This window comes from Lepidochelys kempii, chromosome 10 (genome assembly GCF_965140285.1).
Source record: "Lepidochelys kempii isolate rLepKem1 chromosome 10, rLepKem1.hap1, whole genome shotgun sequence".
NCBI classification, from domain to species: Eukaryota; Metazoa; Chordata; order Testudines; family Cheloniidae; genus Lepidochelys; species Lepidochelys kempii.
Window position 1 is genome coordinate 34,435,182 of NC_136389.1, and position 17,477 is coordinate 34,452,658.

The 17,477-nt window shown below is 53.5% G+C and overlaps 2 protein-coding genes across 8 annotated transcripts in view; one reads left to right on the plus strand and one right to left on the minus strand.

Annotated features, from left to right (window-relative positions):
* Positions 1-3,666, plus strand: part of NLRC3 (NLR family CARD domain containing 3) — a 73,614-nt gene extending 69,948 nt beyond the window's left edge. For all 4 annotated transcript variants that reach the window (XM_073362807.2, XM_073362805.2, XM_073362806.2 and 1 more), the window contains 2 exons: positions 58-141; positions 1,608-3,666. In XM_073362807.2, coding sequence (XP_073218908.1) covers positions 58-141; positions 1,608-1,698 — 175 coding nt within the window. In that variant the 3' untranslated portion in view covers positions 1,699-3,666. The remainder of the gene's footprint in view (positions 1-57; positions 142-1,607) is intronic.
* A 2,387-nt stretch (positions 3,667-6,053) lies between these two features.
* CLUAP1 (clusterin associated protein 1) overlaps positions 6,054-17,477 on the minus strand; it is a 165,765-nt gene continuing 154,341 nt past the window's right edge. Inside the window, exons 11-14 of one of the 4 annotated variants that reach the window (XR_012161187.2) lie at positions 16,844-16,899; positions 10,792-10,848; positions 9,944-10,188; positions 6,054-6,298 (exon numbers count right to left, since the gene is read on the minus strand). Coding sequence is in view for 3 of the 4 variants with exons in the window: in XM_073362813.2 (XP_073218914.1) it covers positions 10,036-10,188; positions 10,792-10,848; positions 16,844-16,899 (266 nt within the window). In the remaining variant the exon portion in view is untranslated. Of the gene's footprint in view, positions 6,299-9,777; positions 10,189-10,791; positions 10,849-16,843; positions 16,900-17,477 lie in introns of those variants that run through there. The other 3 variants (XM_073362813.2, XM_073362812.2, XM_073362811.2) reach the window with 3 other exon arrangements.

Sequence of the window (17,477 nt, forward strand, 5' to 3'; positions counted from 1 at the left end):
TCTGCCCGATGCTTTCTCCGGGCCTCACTTCTTGATGAGTCTTTGTCTTCCCTTCAGCCTCCAGGAGAACTCCTTAGGCATGGATGGAGCTATCTGCATCGCCACAGCTCTGACCGGAAACCACGGCCTCACCTATGTCAAGTGAGTGGCAGTTGAGTGCCCAGCTACATGCGGGCATGGTTGGCAGATGGACGGAGACGAGGGAAAGAGTGTGAACTCACCTGCCTCTGGGACCATGACGGCTATGCTGTAGTGTCCCTCTGTGGTAGCATACAGTGTCACTTGTGAGACCCACTCCTCCACCCCATACCTGGCCCAGGCTGCCGCCTCACAATAGAATGCCCAAATGCCACAGGAGGCGTGAAGCCCTGCCTCCAAGTCCCTGCCAAACACCACTGGGGGGGCTAATGGGGTCACCAAGGTGTGGAACCCTCTTGAAAGCCAAACCTTCCCCAGGACCCCCACAGGGCTGTGCTGTGCCAACCCCTGGGTCCCTCCAGCTCCCTCGTGGCCTGGGCTGGCCTCACCGACTGCTTCTTGGCAGTGTCCCCAACAATGCCCAGGCAGATGCTGGGCCACGGACTCCAGCCTCCCAGCTGTTGGATGGGCTCAGTGCCCAGAGCTGCCTTGGAATTGGGGGCAAGCTCCCCAGGCCAACAGGAGCTTGCGCCAGGCCCCTGGCATCAGTACAGGGCCTCTAGGGACAAGGAAGGGGGCTTGGCTTGAAAGTTCATGCAGCATGTGTGGGCTGAATGTCGTTTCCAGCCCGAGGCCGGTGGGGGGAGGGATTTTCCTTGGGTGGGCTGACTTGGGGAGCTGGAGATGGGGGTGGAGGGTGAGGCGCAGGAGGCTGAGGGTAGCAGAAGTGGGGGGCAGCGTTTTTCCTTCCCCGACCGTCCCTTGCTCTCGCTGGGCCCTTGTGCCTGCAGGACTGGATGACCTCTCCTGCCCTGTGGGAGCCCCAGCCATAGCCCCTTCACCTGCTGTTATGCCAGACACTCCTGCTTTTCCAAGCTGTCCCCCGTCTGGTCCTGAGCCAAAGCCGGATGTGGTTTGGGCTGGTATCAAACAGGATGCCATTTTGAAGAGGGTGCTGCTCTGCCTCCGTGTGGCATGAGCTTGCACACACCATGTATGTGAGGTCACACCAGCGGGGACGGGTCTCCCAGCCCCCTGGGGCACATCTACACTGCACACTGAGCCCAGGCTCTGACTCAGGTTTAAGCCCAAGCACCTTCCGTCCCCACACAGATCAGTCTGACTCAGGCCTGAAAGAGCTCAGGATTCGGCGCCTAGGACCCTGTGTGGGGATGGGTGGTGAGCCCAGTCAGTTTTCAGTGTGCACTCAGCTCAACCCACAGACCCGAGCCAGGGGGTCTGCACGGTGGCCGTGGAGCATGACTGTGAGACCTCGCTCCAGCAACTGTCAGCCCAGGTTTACAATGCAGTGTGGGCATGGGGACACCGAGTCCCACAGACAGGGGCTTAGTGCGCAGTGTGGCTGTACCCCTGCCAGCTGGGCAGTCCTGCGCTGGGGTCAGACCGTGCTGGGAACTAGTGCGGCTGTGCGCTCGCTGAGGTCATGCCTGTCCCTTGTCCTCTCCCAGTCTGCAGGGGAATCGCATCGGCCAGTCCGGCGCCAAGGTGATTGCTGACGCCATCAGAACAAACTCTCCGCGCTGCATCGTCGAGATGTGAGGGCCGGCTGCACCGGGAACGGCCAGTGCGAGTCCGCGACGGGCAGGGGATGGTGCAGAGACTCACTTTAATGATAGTGCCGGGTCAACTCAGCTGGCGGGTTCCCCGCAGCAGAGTGCGGCAGCGCAGGGAGCCGCTTTCCCAGCTTGACCCACACGGCCAATCGAGGCCTGCTGGGCCTGGAACGCCCCCGCGGACTCTGACTGGCTCAGAGCGCTGCGTGGGGTGATGGAGGTGCTTGCTCCAGCTGTGCTGAGGCCTAGGGGCACCAACGAAAGCTGCCGCCGGGGCTGCTCCTGCAGAAGGACGTGTCTCTCTTAGCAGCACGGGTGAATGAGGGCACCGTTGTTCCAACGGCCTCCGGGCCTAAGGAATGAGCTTGCTGCAGCCGGGACCATTAAAAGGCAGGCAGGACGGGTGCAGTGGGAACGTGGTTGGAAGGGGTGGGAGGGACGCAGTGCCAGCAATTTAGTCCCACCTCACTTATCCCTGTAACTGAGAAACCCTCCTGCCCTGCTACTGCCGAGCTGGTCCTGGGATCTTCATGGCACAGTGGAGTTGGTGCATCAACTGGCAGGACTTACCTCAATGGTTTAGTAGGGGCAGGGCTTGCCAGGAGCCCTCCTTCCTACCCATCATGTGAGGCCAGAGTACTGTGCACAAATACAATGCCTTTAAAACGGTCCCTCCAGGACAGAATGTCCCCACCTCACAGCCTGGTGTGTGTAGGGCCTGGTGCTGTGTGTACCTAAATGTGTGAGCATGAGGCACTCAATGTACAGGTACACCCAGAGCTTCCACCACGGAGAGACCCCCGCAGAGCCAGATGGTGGGAATTATTTATACAGTTATGACTGGACTGCACGGAAACTTGCCAGGCAGCTGCTTCCCCCCAGTCATTATTGCCCAGCCCTCAGGCTGTATGGCTATTTAATCCCATTGGGGTTGTACATGGCAGGGCCATGCAAATCTCTGCTCCCGAGGTTCACCACATTTCCTGGAGTAAGTTCCATGATGGTCGGTGTGTCCTGCTTTAGTGGGTCTCTAACAGGAAACCTCTTGCTTCCATCAGCTCACGTGGAGCTTTGGCTTGTGAGTACCTCCAGGCCTGTAGAACGAATAAACCACCGTGCTCATGCGGCATCTAACAGCGAGCGACTTGGGGCTCGGCAGGAGACTGACCATTCACCATTCAGTGTCTATGCCCCTGCAAAGCGAGAGGTTTAATGGTCTAGCATGAGCCCACAGAGGGGGCTGCAGCTGTCCAGCAAGCAAGTGGGAAAAGAGGAGAGGAGAAGAGCTGAAGGAGGGGAAGGTGACTGTAGGGTGGTTGGGAAATGAAGTGCATGGAAAGTGGATGGTTCCTGCCCAGTTCAGTTTAGGCGTCTGCTTCCGGGAGCTCCTAGTCACAAAGTTTTGCCACGTGAAACAAAATCTTTAATCCAAACTGACCCCATGTTCTGTGCCCTTCTGAAGGCGATCTTGCTTGGCTGGTCTGCTGCTGACATGCTGTGACCCTAGGCCAGCCATGGCACCTCTGGGGCTCAGCTTCCCCCTCTGCAGAATGGGCCCAGTGAGAACAACCCAGCGCGTGGCCAGCTGGCAGGGCTGAACTTGTAATGCCAGTCTCAAGGGGACAGATTTATAAAGGTCTTTATTGATTTCAGTGGCCGTTAGGTGCCTAAATATCACTGAGTGGCTGGGTCTAGGTATCTGCCCAGGGTTCCTAGGCTCTTGTTTGTGCCTGTTGCTGTGGTGAAGCAATGCAGTGAGCCCTCTGGAAGGGGCGATGCCTGTAGCAGGGCTAAGAGCCAGGCTGCAGGGCCTTCCACCACAGCTGCCTGTGCTCTTGCTCAGACTAGGGCATGAGCGGCGCGCCTGCCAGCCATGCAGCAGCGAGATTCTAACAAGGAGCGTGACCGGTGGGATGAGGTGCCAAGCTCTGAAATAAACGGATTCCTAACCGAAGCAATGACGTGAGCATTCTTACCCGCCCTCCTGCGCCTGCTGTTTGGGCATTTCAAGGGGGATGGATTGTAGGTTCCATCCTCTCTAGTGTGTCGGACGCCATGTCCCGCCTTGCTAGGAGCGGGGCAGCACTCCCCTGCTGTGCACAGCGTGTGCTACGAGGTGGAGCCACCCACTGCATCAGTGCAAAGGCTCCACAGCCATAAGGAGCAGGGTGTGTGGGAGCCCTGGGGCAGCGCTGAGCTGCGGGGCAGCACTCCAGCCATGCCAGAACCTGGCCTGGAGCTGTCACACGTTGTCTGACGCTGCTCCTGGCTCTTTGAGCCCACAACATTTAACCCATTTGGACCAGTAGCAGTCTGGCCTTTTGTGCGCTGGGGGCCCCTGGTCATGCAGCCTCATTGGCTCCAGGCGAGGTGTGGAGGGATTAAAAAACGGAGAGGTAAATTAGCAGCTGGGGCTAATACTGCCCTGCCCAAGGCCTTGAACATGGGTGGATCCACATTTCTGTCCCTGTCCCCACCCAGGTCAGAGGTCAGCTTCTCTTGGAGGCATGTCAGTGACTGGCCCAAGCGAGCAGCCAGTTGGAAAGAAAAGCTGCTAGTAGAAATGGGCTGAAAAGCAGCAGGAAAATGCTGACTCTAACAATAACTGTGCCCAGGCGGCCCGAGCTCGCCACGGGTTCGTTTCTAAACACTTACATCCAGGTTCCCTTCAGGGAGTGTCTGGGGGAACGATGCAGCTAAGCCCAGCATGGTGCCACCTTATGAAAAGGCCCATGGACTTGCCAAACCTCCCTAGTTACCCCTGCCCCCCGCCAACTAATGGAAAGTGCAGAACGTGCTAAGACCACAAGGCTACTGGCTGGGGCTTCTAGCCAGAGGCCGGAGCCTCAAAGGTATTTAGGCCCCTAACACTTTTGAGGGTCTGGGCCAGAGAGCCTGAGCCTCCCTCCACAGGCAGATGGCGCTTGATGCAGTTTGGCAGCTGGGAACTAAGAGCTGTAGGCTGGGTCACCCAGCCCTGGAATTTCCCAGTAAAACAAACTGGAGCAGGACACTTTTTTTCCCCTGAGAATACCCTGTCTCAGCTTCCCCAGCTGGGGGAACCTTCTTCCAAAAGGGCAGGGCAGGACAGCAAGGCTCTCCCCAAATCATCGGCTGTTTGTCATGCTGGCCCCAGGATATTATACTCCTGGGGGAATTCTGAGCCACTGCACCTGCACAGAACATATGGCCCCTGCAGATTTCTTTGCTTCCCTGCAGAAAAATGACTTTCTGACGGGGAAGCAAAGGAAAGCCACAAGAGCGGTCATGCGACCCTCCCCAAGCAGGATGTTTCGGGTGCCCAGGGCAGCCAGGAGAGAGGTAAATCACTGTGGGGCATGGGGCAGGACCGGGGAAGACCCATCTGGTCGCTCCTACCTTACGCTGGGCTCAGCTGCTGGTCACAGCTGGGCTGGGGAGGATGGGTCTTCCTCTTCCCCTAAATGGCATTCAGGGCCATGTCAGACTCACTCCCAGATTTCTGCCCTGGCTGTAGGAAGCTCTGCAAACTCCCCACCCCCCTGCGCTTCCTGCACCCATCGCTCCTCAGCTGCAGGGTGAGGGATCTTTGTACAGGGAGATGCTCCCCCACCTGCCCAACCCCCGTGCAACCAGACCCCCTCCTACCCAAACCCTTCCACTGAGCCTCACCCCCCCTGCGCCCAACCCCCTAAACTCCACTCCCTCTGCACCTTGACCACCCGATGAGCCCCCCCGCCCCGAGCCCCCAACCAGCTGCACCTGGAGCCCCACCCAACTGAGCCCTACTCCCCCAGCATCTGGACACCCAGACCCCCTTTCCCCTGCTGAGCCCCAACCGTCTTCACTTAGACCCCCCGCCCTGCAGAGTCCCATTACTGTTGTATCCAGAACCCCGCAACAAGCCCCTGTGAAGCCAGATCCCTCCTGCATCTGGATTTCCCCACTAAGCCACCACCCCAGAATCTTTTCAACCTACACCTGGATCCCCCCACATTAAGCCCCTCCACCTTTGGATCCTGCCTTGCTGAGCCTTACTGCCCACACCTTGTGCACCTGGCACGGAGGGGCAGGGCACTGGGGTGTCTCTGGGGCAGGGCCGGTTCTTGCCCTGTGCCAGGGTTGGGTGCAACCTCACTGCTGAGTCTGTTTCCCGGGGGGCAGGGGAGCTGCAGAGTGATCTCTCATCTCTATGCAGCCAGTGGCCTGTGCTCCCCAATGCTATGCTGGAGCCTACATGTTTATTTGACAAATAAAATTTGCAGAATTTTAAAACACTGTGCTCAGAATTTTTAATTTTTTGACGCAGAATTTTTAATTTTTTGGCGCAGAATGCCCTCAGGCATATATGATATTACCATGATAAGGTGGGTGATAGCTTGTATTGGCCCAACTTTAGTCGGGGAGAGAGCCAAGCTTTTGAGTGTACACAGAGCTCTGCTTCAGATCCTGGGAGTGGCTCGTATCTCACCCACCTGGTTTCACTGAATCAGCTGTGCAGATGTTTTTTGGCTGCAGTGTGCAGCACTGGGGCCTGGGTCAGTCAGTCCATGCTGAGTGGCACGCTGTTCAGGGCACCTTGCTCTCTGCATAAGCCTGAGCCAAAGCTAGGAATGAACATGGAGACAAAAATGCTTCATTTAAAGCAGTAGGCCACTGTGAATTCAGTTCCACTGGCGTAAACACAGCGTCAATGCAGTCAGCTAGGCTTTATATGGGTGCCAGCGCTAAGCTGAGATCAGAGGCTGGCCTGCAGTGTTCCCAGGGGCTATACAACAGTTCAGCTCCAGGAGGAACTTTTCTTTTTCTGTCTTAAGAACTGGCACCTGGAGCAATGAGAATTACCCCAGGCTGCATCCACAGCTCAGGCGCTACCCATTCTCCAGTGAGCCCTTGCTGGGTAAGCTGCATACAACTAGGCAGGGAGCCCCGATGAGACGCTGTTCCAGCTGGTCATCACTACACAGCCTTTGTCAATCCCACAGCGGGGGAAGGAGGTCTGAGCCACCATAGGTTTCCCCATATTTAAAATAGGACCTAGCCCTTGTTACTGTGTGGTGCTTGCTGGTCAAACGGCTATCTTACTGGGGACCCCTGTAGATCCAGCCTGCTCCTGGAGACACCACCTGACCTCAGCCCTCCACTTCCCCTTTGAAGAGCTGGATGCACCTACTCTGACTACAGTGGCCTGTCACGCATGACTGGTGGTTAGCAATAGCACAGGCCTCGGCCGCACTCACCTCCACTTACTTAGCAGCAAACACAGAGGCGCGGGTGTTGGGTTTTTTTTTAAATCTCTGCTCTGACCTACCACAAACAAGCCCTGTAGCCTGTCTCCTCCAGCCTTCAGAGCAGAGTTCAGCAGTGAAGGCCTGTACAGTTGATCAGTGTTCCCAGCACTGAGCTCAGCAAACCCCTGTTTATCCAAACAGCACAAGGGAATGAAATGTGTTTAGCTAAACAGGCAGCTTTCCATGCAAATGATTCACTGGGGGGGGAATTTACTCATTATCCACCAGATGCGTATTTCAGGTAAAAGGGGGTTGGCTAAGCAAATGTCTGCTGTAATGGCTTCCCTTTCATGCCTGTCTCTCCCCAGGCCCCAGATGGTATTTGCCCAGGGGCAGCAGATGTGCTACCAAACCTCATCTACTGGAGGCATTGCATGCGTGTGTGTCTTTAGATGCACTGAGCTCAGACCCTATGCCCTAATCTATGGGGGGTCTTGCACTTAGGGGTCAGCAGGATACTAGGGCCACCTGCCACAATGGGAGCTGTTCCTTGGCAGCAGTTTGGCATGAATGGGCCTGACTCCTCACTGAGTTGCACTTTGTGCCATAATTGACACCTGGGCGAAGTGGCTGTCCACATCAGGAAGCCGCACAGCGGTAGGAGCATTTCAAACCCATGCCGCATTCCCTTTGCACATGTGTAAATGGCTTCACAAGGGGCAGGCGGTGGTGAATTGAGCCCCATGAGCTGTGAATTCCCAGCGCCATGACGCTAAGGCGTGAGTGGAGTCAGTGATTTCTGCAACAGCTTTTTTTAAAAAAAGCTTTTTTGCGGCAAATCCACTGAGTGCTCTTAAGGGCCCTTCCTGGAGCCTTCAAAGGGCGTTTTGTCCAGGCTGGATGCAGTATGTTAGCCTACAAACTGCAGCCTTGTTTGGCTGAAGCTCTATATGGACGGTGCTAGGTGGCAGTACTGTGCTCTGTGTTCGTACACAGAATATGTTTGACTCTGTCTGATTCAGTTACAAGGCAGACAATAACACATGGGAAATGTAACTAACAGCACCCCAGCACAGGGACCAGGCTTGATTTTATGAGCAGCAACTCTCAGTCTGGGGTGCGACCTCAGTTTTGATAGGTGGGGGTAGTGGAAGCAATGGCTTCTGCCTCTCTCAGTGCACAGCGGATTCCCGGCAGAATAGGTAACTAGGGTTGGAAGTGGAGGTAGAGCGCAGGTCCCCTGCTAACCGCTGGAATGGTGCTGGGATTCCATGACGGATTGTGGAGCGTAGGCCCCCCTGACAGTTCACAGCTAGCTAGCACCCATGGAATCACACAGCAGAAAGGCAGAGGGCTCTCTGTTCTCTTTGAAGCAAGTGGCAAAACTCCCTTTAACTTACTGGATGTACAATAAGGCAAACAGGTCTCCTAGCAATCCCAGTTATGGTGAGTCTTTAAAATCTAGGTGAGTTGCGATATTATTGGTATTGATTTGTGTTACCGTAGCACCTAGGAGCTCTCATCATGGACCAAGACCCCACTGTACTAGGTGCTGTACAAACACTGAATAAAAAAGATGGTTCCCTGTGCACCAACATAAAGTTAGACTTCAGCCTCCTTGCTCTACTGACTGGCACCATACTGGTGTGAAAGGAATGGCTGAGATGGGTGGCATGAAGAAATTCACCTTGAACTACTTAATGTTCCTGCCTTCCTGCAGTACTAATAATGAAGAGGGTTAGATGCACATTTGTAATGCAGATGTAGGGTAAACAAGGGCAGATTTCCAGATGTAGAACATGTCAGGCCAGCAGGGTGCCAGCAATATGGGAACAAAACTGGGCCACTCAACTGTCCTGATGAGCAAGCGCCAAGGTGAAGTGCTCTCATCAAGCAGTAATGTCTGCTCCTGTGAAGCTATGACATTCTACAGCAGCGCTGACAAGCAAGTGAGGCAGATATAACTGACACATGAAGTGAATGCACTTGAGCTTTCTCTAACCTACATGGTTTCTCAACAAGAATTGCGCCTGCCTAATCTACTAAAACTTCTCAATAAAAAAGGTGATATGAATCAATGCGGAAAATACATGTATTTCTGAAACACGGGAATCTATATAAACAACACAACTTGTATAGCACGCAAGAGGACAGCAGCATTTGATAGTACAATAGACTTCTGTGGCTTTTTAGACTTGTTTATGGAAGAGAATCTCTACCCAGTTGTCGTATCGGAAGGTATCATGCAAAAAACATCCAAAGAAGGAAGGTCCTGTAAGGCACGCATTGCAATGAAGGCAAACCCTTAGACAGTTAGACAAACTTTGGACATATTTGACTGCACTCATTGCAAGAGACTACAGCCTGGTCTACATATAGGCTCAGGACTTTAACTAAAGGGCTGATGCTTATGGTGATTTGGTTCAACTGCTGCAAAGCCCCGTGACGGTGGTTCAAGAGTGGATTATTGTAGTTTTGCTTAACCCGTTTCCTGAGAGATTTAAGATAAATTACTGATATAAGATGGGTTTATGCCAATATAACAGCATCCACACAGTGTTCTGCAACGGCTTACCTCTATCAGTTTAATATCACACCTGTAGTTAAACTGGTGCGCCTCTGTGTGGTAACAAGCCCTTAATTTGGTAAGGCATCAGTTTTGGCTAAATCAATATAAAGCAGGTTTAAATCAATTCAAATGTACCCACACAAGGGTTTTACGTCAGTTGTAACCAGTTTTAGTTACACTTGTAGAGGTTTGTGTGTAGACAAGGCCTAAACGACCATTTGGTAGTGGTTTTCAAAGCTTGGAGCCCTAGTTCTAATGCTCAGATACAATCCCACTTTCCAAGAGGTTAAGTAAACAAGTTTTTAATATCACATCACTTTTAATTATCATCAGAATGAGTCAAACTTTGGGAAAGACGAGCAGGGAAGAAGATTGGCAATTAAAGTTTAACTGTCACTATGAAAATAGCTTTATTATTTATCAACTCCAAATTTCATTCCGATATAAAATACCTGCAGGACCAGCAGTGTGTTACATTCCCAAGCCTTGCGCTGTCTGAAGTTTTCATCTCAAGATGTTGAGTGGTTCCACCTCGGAAGGAGAGTCAGAAGTCATTATCACTCTCCTCCAGTGGCTCTGGCTTCCTGGCCCGGCGATTGGCCTTGCTGGGAGAGATTTCCATGCTGTCATCTTCAATGTCATCCTCATCATCATCTTCATCATCATCCAGGTCAATCTCACTATCCTCCGACTCCTCCTGTAAGAAAGCAGTGGGTACTGAATTCATGGCCAGTCCCTTCTCAAACCAGTGCTATCCTCAATGGCCAAAACGTACAAAGCCTGCAATGTACATGTCTTCTGTGTGCCCAGAAACATGGCAGGGGGGAAACCTGCACATCACCCTCTTCTGAGAAGAACTGCAGTCAGGTTCCCTGCCCATGCTGAAATTAACCAGAACCACATCCCTCCATCCTGAGATAATGACCCAGTTACCAAGAAACACACAGTGGGGTGGGGTCCAGTTTTGGATCTGGCATAGGGAGTAGTAACAGTATATGGCTTCATTACTGAGCCAATAGCACAGGCTGGAGCTGCTGATTCAGAAATGATCGGAGAGTGGAGCCCTCACCACCGGAGGGAACTAAAGACACTACACAGCTTTCAGCAGCAATCTCCCACTTTGCTAGGCAGTGGCTGCTCCACCCATGCCGCTGAAGACCTCCTTTCCAGGCCCCCAGTGGGATGCTGACAATGGACTTCTTTACCGCTGCTGAATCCAGGGGGACAGCAGGACCATAGAGGGAACTGTGGAGTGCCCTAGGATAAGGGTGACGAAAGGAACCACAGGAGACAAACCCACCTGTGCCTTCGTGCTGGAGGTCTTGTGTTTACCTGGTTCGGCTTGGGCTGATCCCGCCTTGGAGACCGACAGTGGAGAGAACAATGGGAGATGGAGAAGGGAAAAACATTAAAAAGAAAAGCAAACAGAATGCAACCAAAGTGAGAGCAAGGAAAGGAGGCAGCAGTGGAAGCTGCTCACAGCTGAGGGTGCTGTGCACAATGTCTGAGCGGTACTGCAAAGCGCGATGCTACAGGAAGGGTTGCTGGGAACATGGACAGGACCTGGAAAGCCAACTCCAAACAGCATGCACAGGGCAATGGTGCCCAGAGACGTGCTGCTCACCAGTGCTAGAGGTCTGCAGGCTGTCCTGCATGACTGTCTGCCAGGAGCCAGGCTCCCTGGAAGAGAATAGAGCTTCTCCCTGAAAGGGGCATCCCAGACTGGTTGAGGGAGACAGGGCGGGGACAGAGGAGAGGAGCAGATGGGTAAGGAAACCAGCCCTGGGCTCACTTTGCTCCCCACTGCAAAGATGTTGGCCTGGGGCAGCAGGCAGCTTCTTGGAACCCATCTTCCTTCTCTGCCCCTGCAGCAGCCCCCAGTGCACCTGGTCCCAGGAGCAGCTCAGCCAGAGCTACAGGCTCAGGAAGCAGCTCACCAACCCCGAGGTCGTGTCTCTGCTCTCGCAGCACACAGCTCAGCTGCCACAGGAGGTGCCCTGCCCTGGCACAGGCCGAGGTAGCCAAGCCCCGTGAGGATGATTATCATTATTACGGTAGCTGCCCCGCTGGGTTGGGTGCTGGAAGGGAAACCCAGACCCTGCCCTGAAGGCAATGCGTATGGGGAGTTGATAGCAGCCTTCAACTACCTGAAGGGGGGTTCCAAAGAGGATGGAGCTCGGCTGTTCTCAGTGGTGGCAGATGACAGAACAAGGAGTAATGGTCTCAAGTTGCAGTAGGGGAGGTTTAGGTAGGATATTACGAAAAACTACTTCACTAGGAGGGTGGTGAAGCACTGGAATGGGTTACCTAGGGAGGTGGTGGAATCTCCTTCCTTTGAGGTTTTTAAGGCCCAGCTTGACAAAGCCCTGGCTGGGATGATTTAGTTGGGGTTGGTCCTGCTTTGAGCAGGGGATTGGACTAGATGACCTCCTGAGGTCTCTTCCAACCCTGATATTCTATGATTGTGTGATACACAAGCAAAGCAGGCTGGGAGGCCGGGGGCACAGCCACTGGCTCCAGTGTACAGCTCTCGCCAGCTCTGTCCCTTCGCTGTGTTCTCCCCCCAGCCTGCCCTACTCTGTGGTCTGGTTCTCTCCCTTAGTAGGTTTAACCCTTCCCTTCCTTGGGTTTCCTTCTCTATATTTTGACCCATTTCTGGTTGAGGGTCTGTCCCTGGTAGAGTCACGTAGTTGTGGCTGAGCTCTGGTACCTGCTGGGGTGCTGCTCCAGGAGGAGCTGAAGCAGCTACTGCTGAGAGCTACTGGACTGAGATCTCTTGAGCTCCACGCCTGGGTGGCTGCTGGGACCTGACAGGTACCAATAGGTGGAGTGGGGTGGGCGGAAACAGGCACCAGTCGTCCTGGCCTCCCCTATTCTGTCTGGAGTGGCTACAAACAGAAAGATGAGAGAAGGACAAAAGGGAGTGGAGACAGGAGAGAGCGAGAATGAGAGAAAGCAGCCGTGCGGGTGCCTGGCTTGAGGGGCTAGGCAGCATCCCTGTCCTGGCTCAGGCCAAGAGTCCATGGAGGGAGCCATAGCTTGGCTCTGGCCAGCACAGGCTGGAGCAGAAGAAGGTAAACAAAGACAAAATACACCTTCCAGTCTGGAGGAGGACTTGTGAGTCTTGAACCCAGGTCTGTGGCTGGGCGGTGCTCCCACCAGCCAGCTTTGGCAGAGCCATGGCCAGCACACCATATGTCCTGGGAAACCCATCATGCGGAAAGTGCTGCTCAAAGTGCTGCACTATAAGGTGGGTAGAAAGCTGGCTAAATTGTCGGGCTCAACGGGTAGTGATCAATGGCTCCATGTCTAGTTGGCAGCCGGTATCAAGTGGAGTGCCCCAAGGGTCGGTCCTGGGGCCGGTTTTATTCAATATCTTCATAAATGATCTGGAGGATGGTGTGGATTGCACTCTCAGCAAATTTGCGGATGATACTAAACTGGGAGGAGTGGTAGATACGCTGGAGGGGAGGGATAGGATACAGAAGGACCTAGACCAATTGGAAGATTGGGCCAAAAGGAATCTGATGAGGTTCAATAAGGATAAGTGCAGGGTCCTGCACTTAGGACGGAAGAACCCAATGCACAGCTACAGACTAGGGACCGAATGGCTAGGCAGCAGTTCTGCAGAAAAGGACCTAGGGGTGACAGTGGACGAGAAGCTGGATATGAGTCAGCAGTGTGCCCTTGTTGCCAAGAAGGCCAATGGCATTTTGGGATGTATAAGTAGGGGCATAGCGAGCAGATCGAGGGACGTGATCGTTCCCCTCTATTCGACATTGGTGAGGCCTCATCTGGAGTACTGTGTCCAGTTTTGGGCCCCACACTTCAAGAAGGATGTGGATAAATTGGAGAGAGTCCAGCGAAGGGCAACAAAAATGATTAGGGGACTGGAACACATGAGTTATGAGGAGAGGCTGAGGGAGCTGGGATTGTTTAGCCTGCAGAAGAGAAGAATGAGGGGGGATTTGATAGCTGCTTTCAACTACCTGAAAGGGGGTTCCAAAGAGGATGGCTCTAGACTGTTCTCAATGGTAGCAGATGACAGAACGAGGAGTAATGGTCTCAAGTTGCAGTGGGGGAGGTTTAGATTGGATATTAGGAAAAACTTTTTCACTAAGAGGGTGGTGAAACACTGGAATGCGTTACCTAGGGAGGTGGTAGAATCTCCTTCCTTAGAGATTTTTAAGGTCAGGCTTGACAAAGCCCTGGCTGGGATGATTTAACTGGGAATTGGTCCTGCTTTGAGCAGGGGGTTGGACTAGATGACCTTCTGGGGTCCCTTCCAACCCTGATATTCTATGATTCTATGATTCTAAAGCAGAGATGCCTGGCAGCTCCTCCCATAGCCTCAGATTGGTCCAGCCATTCCATTTCAGCCTGGAGGCAGTACTAGGAATTAACAAGGCAGAGCCCCGCTCTGCATCATTCCTGGCTCCTGCCTCTGTTCCTGGTTATTGAGTCTGGCTTGACGCTAGGCACTGGGCCCCGGCTATTGACTTTGGCTACACTCCTCAGGCTTGATGCCTATGGCTCTAAGCACTGGATCTGATGCTCACGCCCCAGTCCCTGACAGTCATGCAGTGATCAGCACCCTTCCCCCGCTGAAGGGATCTGGACCCCACAGGGTGCCTGGAGGAAAACTTGCTCTTGTGGGCAATGGGCTGGGAGGGGCTTTGCAAGCTTTATGGGAGAAGGAAGACTTGTTTTAGGGCTGAGGCACTGGCTTGGGACTCAGCAGACCCAGGTTCTACTCCCAACTCTGGCACTGACCTGTCACTGCCCTTCTCTGTGCCCCAGTATCCCTCCCCCTCTAAAATGGGGCTGCTATGTCTCTCCCTCCTGGGGGGCTGTGAGGATAAATCAGACACTGCAGTGATGCGGCAGAGAGCTTTCCCAAGCAGCTGCAGCCCCAGATACTAACTGAGAAGCAGCCCAAGGAGTCCTAGCCCCCAGCATGCTGTGAGAGGGCTCTCTCTTTAGATGGCTCCTGCGTTCTCCCTGCTGCAGCAACAGGCCCGCACCAAAGCTCACTCAGCTCCCAAGAGCTGCCTCACAGTGAGTGGCTGTAAGTGAGGTGAGGTATCCAGCTCACACATCCATGCCCTATGCCTGGAGATAATTACGCTTCCTTCCCTGGATACTGCTGGTACCAGAGAGAGTTTGTACTCCTCAGACAGCCAGACAGGGACTGGTTGGAGACAAGGTATTCAGGGAACTTGTCACCTGCCAGCATCCTGCACAGGAATGTGGGTGTCTCTGGCCCAAACACAGAGAACGAGTCATTCCCCAGGAGGCAGAAAAATGAATTTAAACAAACCAATTCAAGCCAGAAGCGAATCGTGGAGCAAGGCCTGGTGAATTCCTGCCTAGACAGAATGTGAGGCACTTCACTCTACTGGGCCCTGAGCAGAAACAACACTGGGAGCTGGTCTGTATAGCTATGGCCTCAGACTCCCTCATCATCACAGTATCTAAGCATCCCCAAAGCTATCAAACACGCCTCGAAAAGGGATAACCCTTCTCCCTTCTCCTCTGCTGGCAGGAGAGACTGCTTGTATAGCTCAGTTTGGTTGGGGTGTGTTGGGGACAGGGGACAGACCTTCTGTGGGGAAGCCATAGCAGAGATGCATTTTGCATTCAGCTGTGAATGTTGGGAGGTCCCCAGTCATTCCTGTCTCTGGGGGCAGTGAGTTCCACAGTGTAGGTCCCACCCCATTTTAAATTCTGTCACCCACACTCCTGTGCCTGAGATCCTGGTCATGGAGGGAGAGGTGTCTCTTAGGTAGACAGAGCCAATACCATAGGGGGGCTTTGAATGGCAGGACTGAGACCTTGAACCAAACTGTTCAATGGAGAACCAATGTGGTGTGCCAGGACATTATGCTTACTAGAGCTGTGCTGCTAAGCAGGTGGTCTACTGCATTTCGTGCTAGTTAGAGCTTTGTCAGGGCATGTCACTTCATTCCTGGGGATACTGGGATGCAGTAACCAAGCCTAGAGGTCACAAATGCATGGATCACAGGGGCAAGTCTGTGGGTCCTGTGAGATTCAATCCTACTGCTCCAAGTCCTGAACCCTGAGGCTCCCACTGTTAATCTTTGCCAGGCTGATAATTCACCATTAGTTCCTGCTCTTTGCGCTCTCTCTCTCTCACTCTCTCGTAGGCCCTTTCTGATTCATGACAGCTCCTTCCTCTCACACTGGGCAGGTTTCCTTAGCAGCCTCTGGGGAGGGGCTTTGCCAAAAGCTTTTGGAAAGTCCAAATATTTATAGCAAAGAAATGTCACCTCTGAGAACCTTATACCAGCTTTAGTCTGAGTGAGTCAGAGCAGTGCTGAGAGGAAGATCTACGAATGGCAGAGCAGGCAGAGCCCCACTGCTGGTTCTGGACAACAGGGCTCTGCTTCCTGCCATTAGCAGCCTGGTCCCTCTACCTTGGACTAGCAGCACTGCACAGAGCCCATCCTGCCATTCACCAGCAGAATGACAGCAGAGGGCAGGGCCCCAGCTGACAGGACACGCTGGTGGAGGACACCAGCTAACTAGACCTTAAAGGGGTGAGTGGAGCAGCTAGAGTGTCTGCCTGCTCCCAGATGGGTCTTAGGTGGGGGTGCTTTGATCCCTAGCATGGCCTGTCTAGCCTCTAGTCACCAGGGTCAGCCTTCACCATCCCTTCCCTGGCCCCATCTCCCTTCCAACAGCAGGGGGTAGAAGGCAGAAGCAGCTCCCCATCCAATCTCCTGGCTGGGTAGCAGGACTGGGAGAAGAAAATCACAGCACAGTCCCCTCCAGTCACCCTCCAGTAGCTTGAGGGCAATATTGTTAGACTCCTTTCTCCCCCTAGAACAAGCCATTTTTCGGGTCTTAAAGAGCCATGGGGGGATTTTCAAAGCAGCCTAGGGATACAGAGACACAGCTTCCATTTAAATGAATGTGCCTACATCCCCTCAACTCTGTCGAAAATCCCAACCCCTCCCTGCACCCCACTGTTGCCTCAGGCTCAATGGCTGGCCAGAAAAGAAATGGGTGGGGCTAGGAGTTTCTAGCACAGACAGGAGATCTGTCATTACTAATGAGGTACAGAATGGAGTTAGGGCAATGGAGAAGTAACAGAGACTAAACAGGCTAAATAAAGAAAACAGGGAAACAACATGCAGGAGAGAGAGGGTGTGGGGGTGTGTAAGGTGAGGATGAGAAAGGAAATGGGGGGAGAATGCCTGTGTGATGAAGATTTGTCAGGGGAACACTGCCATCTAGTGCTGTGGTAGCAGGTCTGTCACTGCAAAGCTCCATCAGTGATGGACAGACCAAGATGCCCTGCAGCCCACACAAGATCTTTTCCTACTTACATCATCCTCTGTGTCTCCACCTTGCATTGTCCCCACGATCCGTTTGTTGGGTCTCCCTGGGCAGCAGAGAGAAAAACACAATGAGAACATGCCCACCCCTCCACTTCATTAACAGAGAGCAACTAAGGAGCTGCTCTGTGAATAAATAACCCTTGGGGAGATAAAGCTCATGGTTTGCTCTCTAGGGCATAATGATGCACCATCATCAAGGCAAACTACAGCAGGGTTGCACCCCAATGCTCCTTCAATGCCACGGGGCTCAGAAGAAGGTGTGGGGGGTTATTATCTGCTTACTCCTCATCTCGTTAGCTTGATTCATGGTGGTTACTCTCCCTATGCCTTATCGTTAAGGCTGCGAGTTTGTGACTGAGGTCACGGATGTCACAGATTCCATGACTTTCCGTGACCTTTGTGACTTCTGCAGCGGCTGGTGTGCCTGGGTCAGGGGCAGCTCAGGCCTGCAGGCACTGCCCCCACAGCTCCCATTGGCCGTGGTTCCCGGCCAATAGAGCTGTGAAGCCAGCGCTCTGGGTGGAGGCAGCACACAGAGCTGCCTGGCCACACCTTCGTCTAGGAGCTGAGTGAGGAGGATGTATCTGCTTCTGGGGAGCCCCCCCATGTAAGCGCCGTCCAG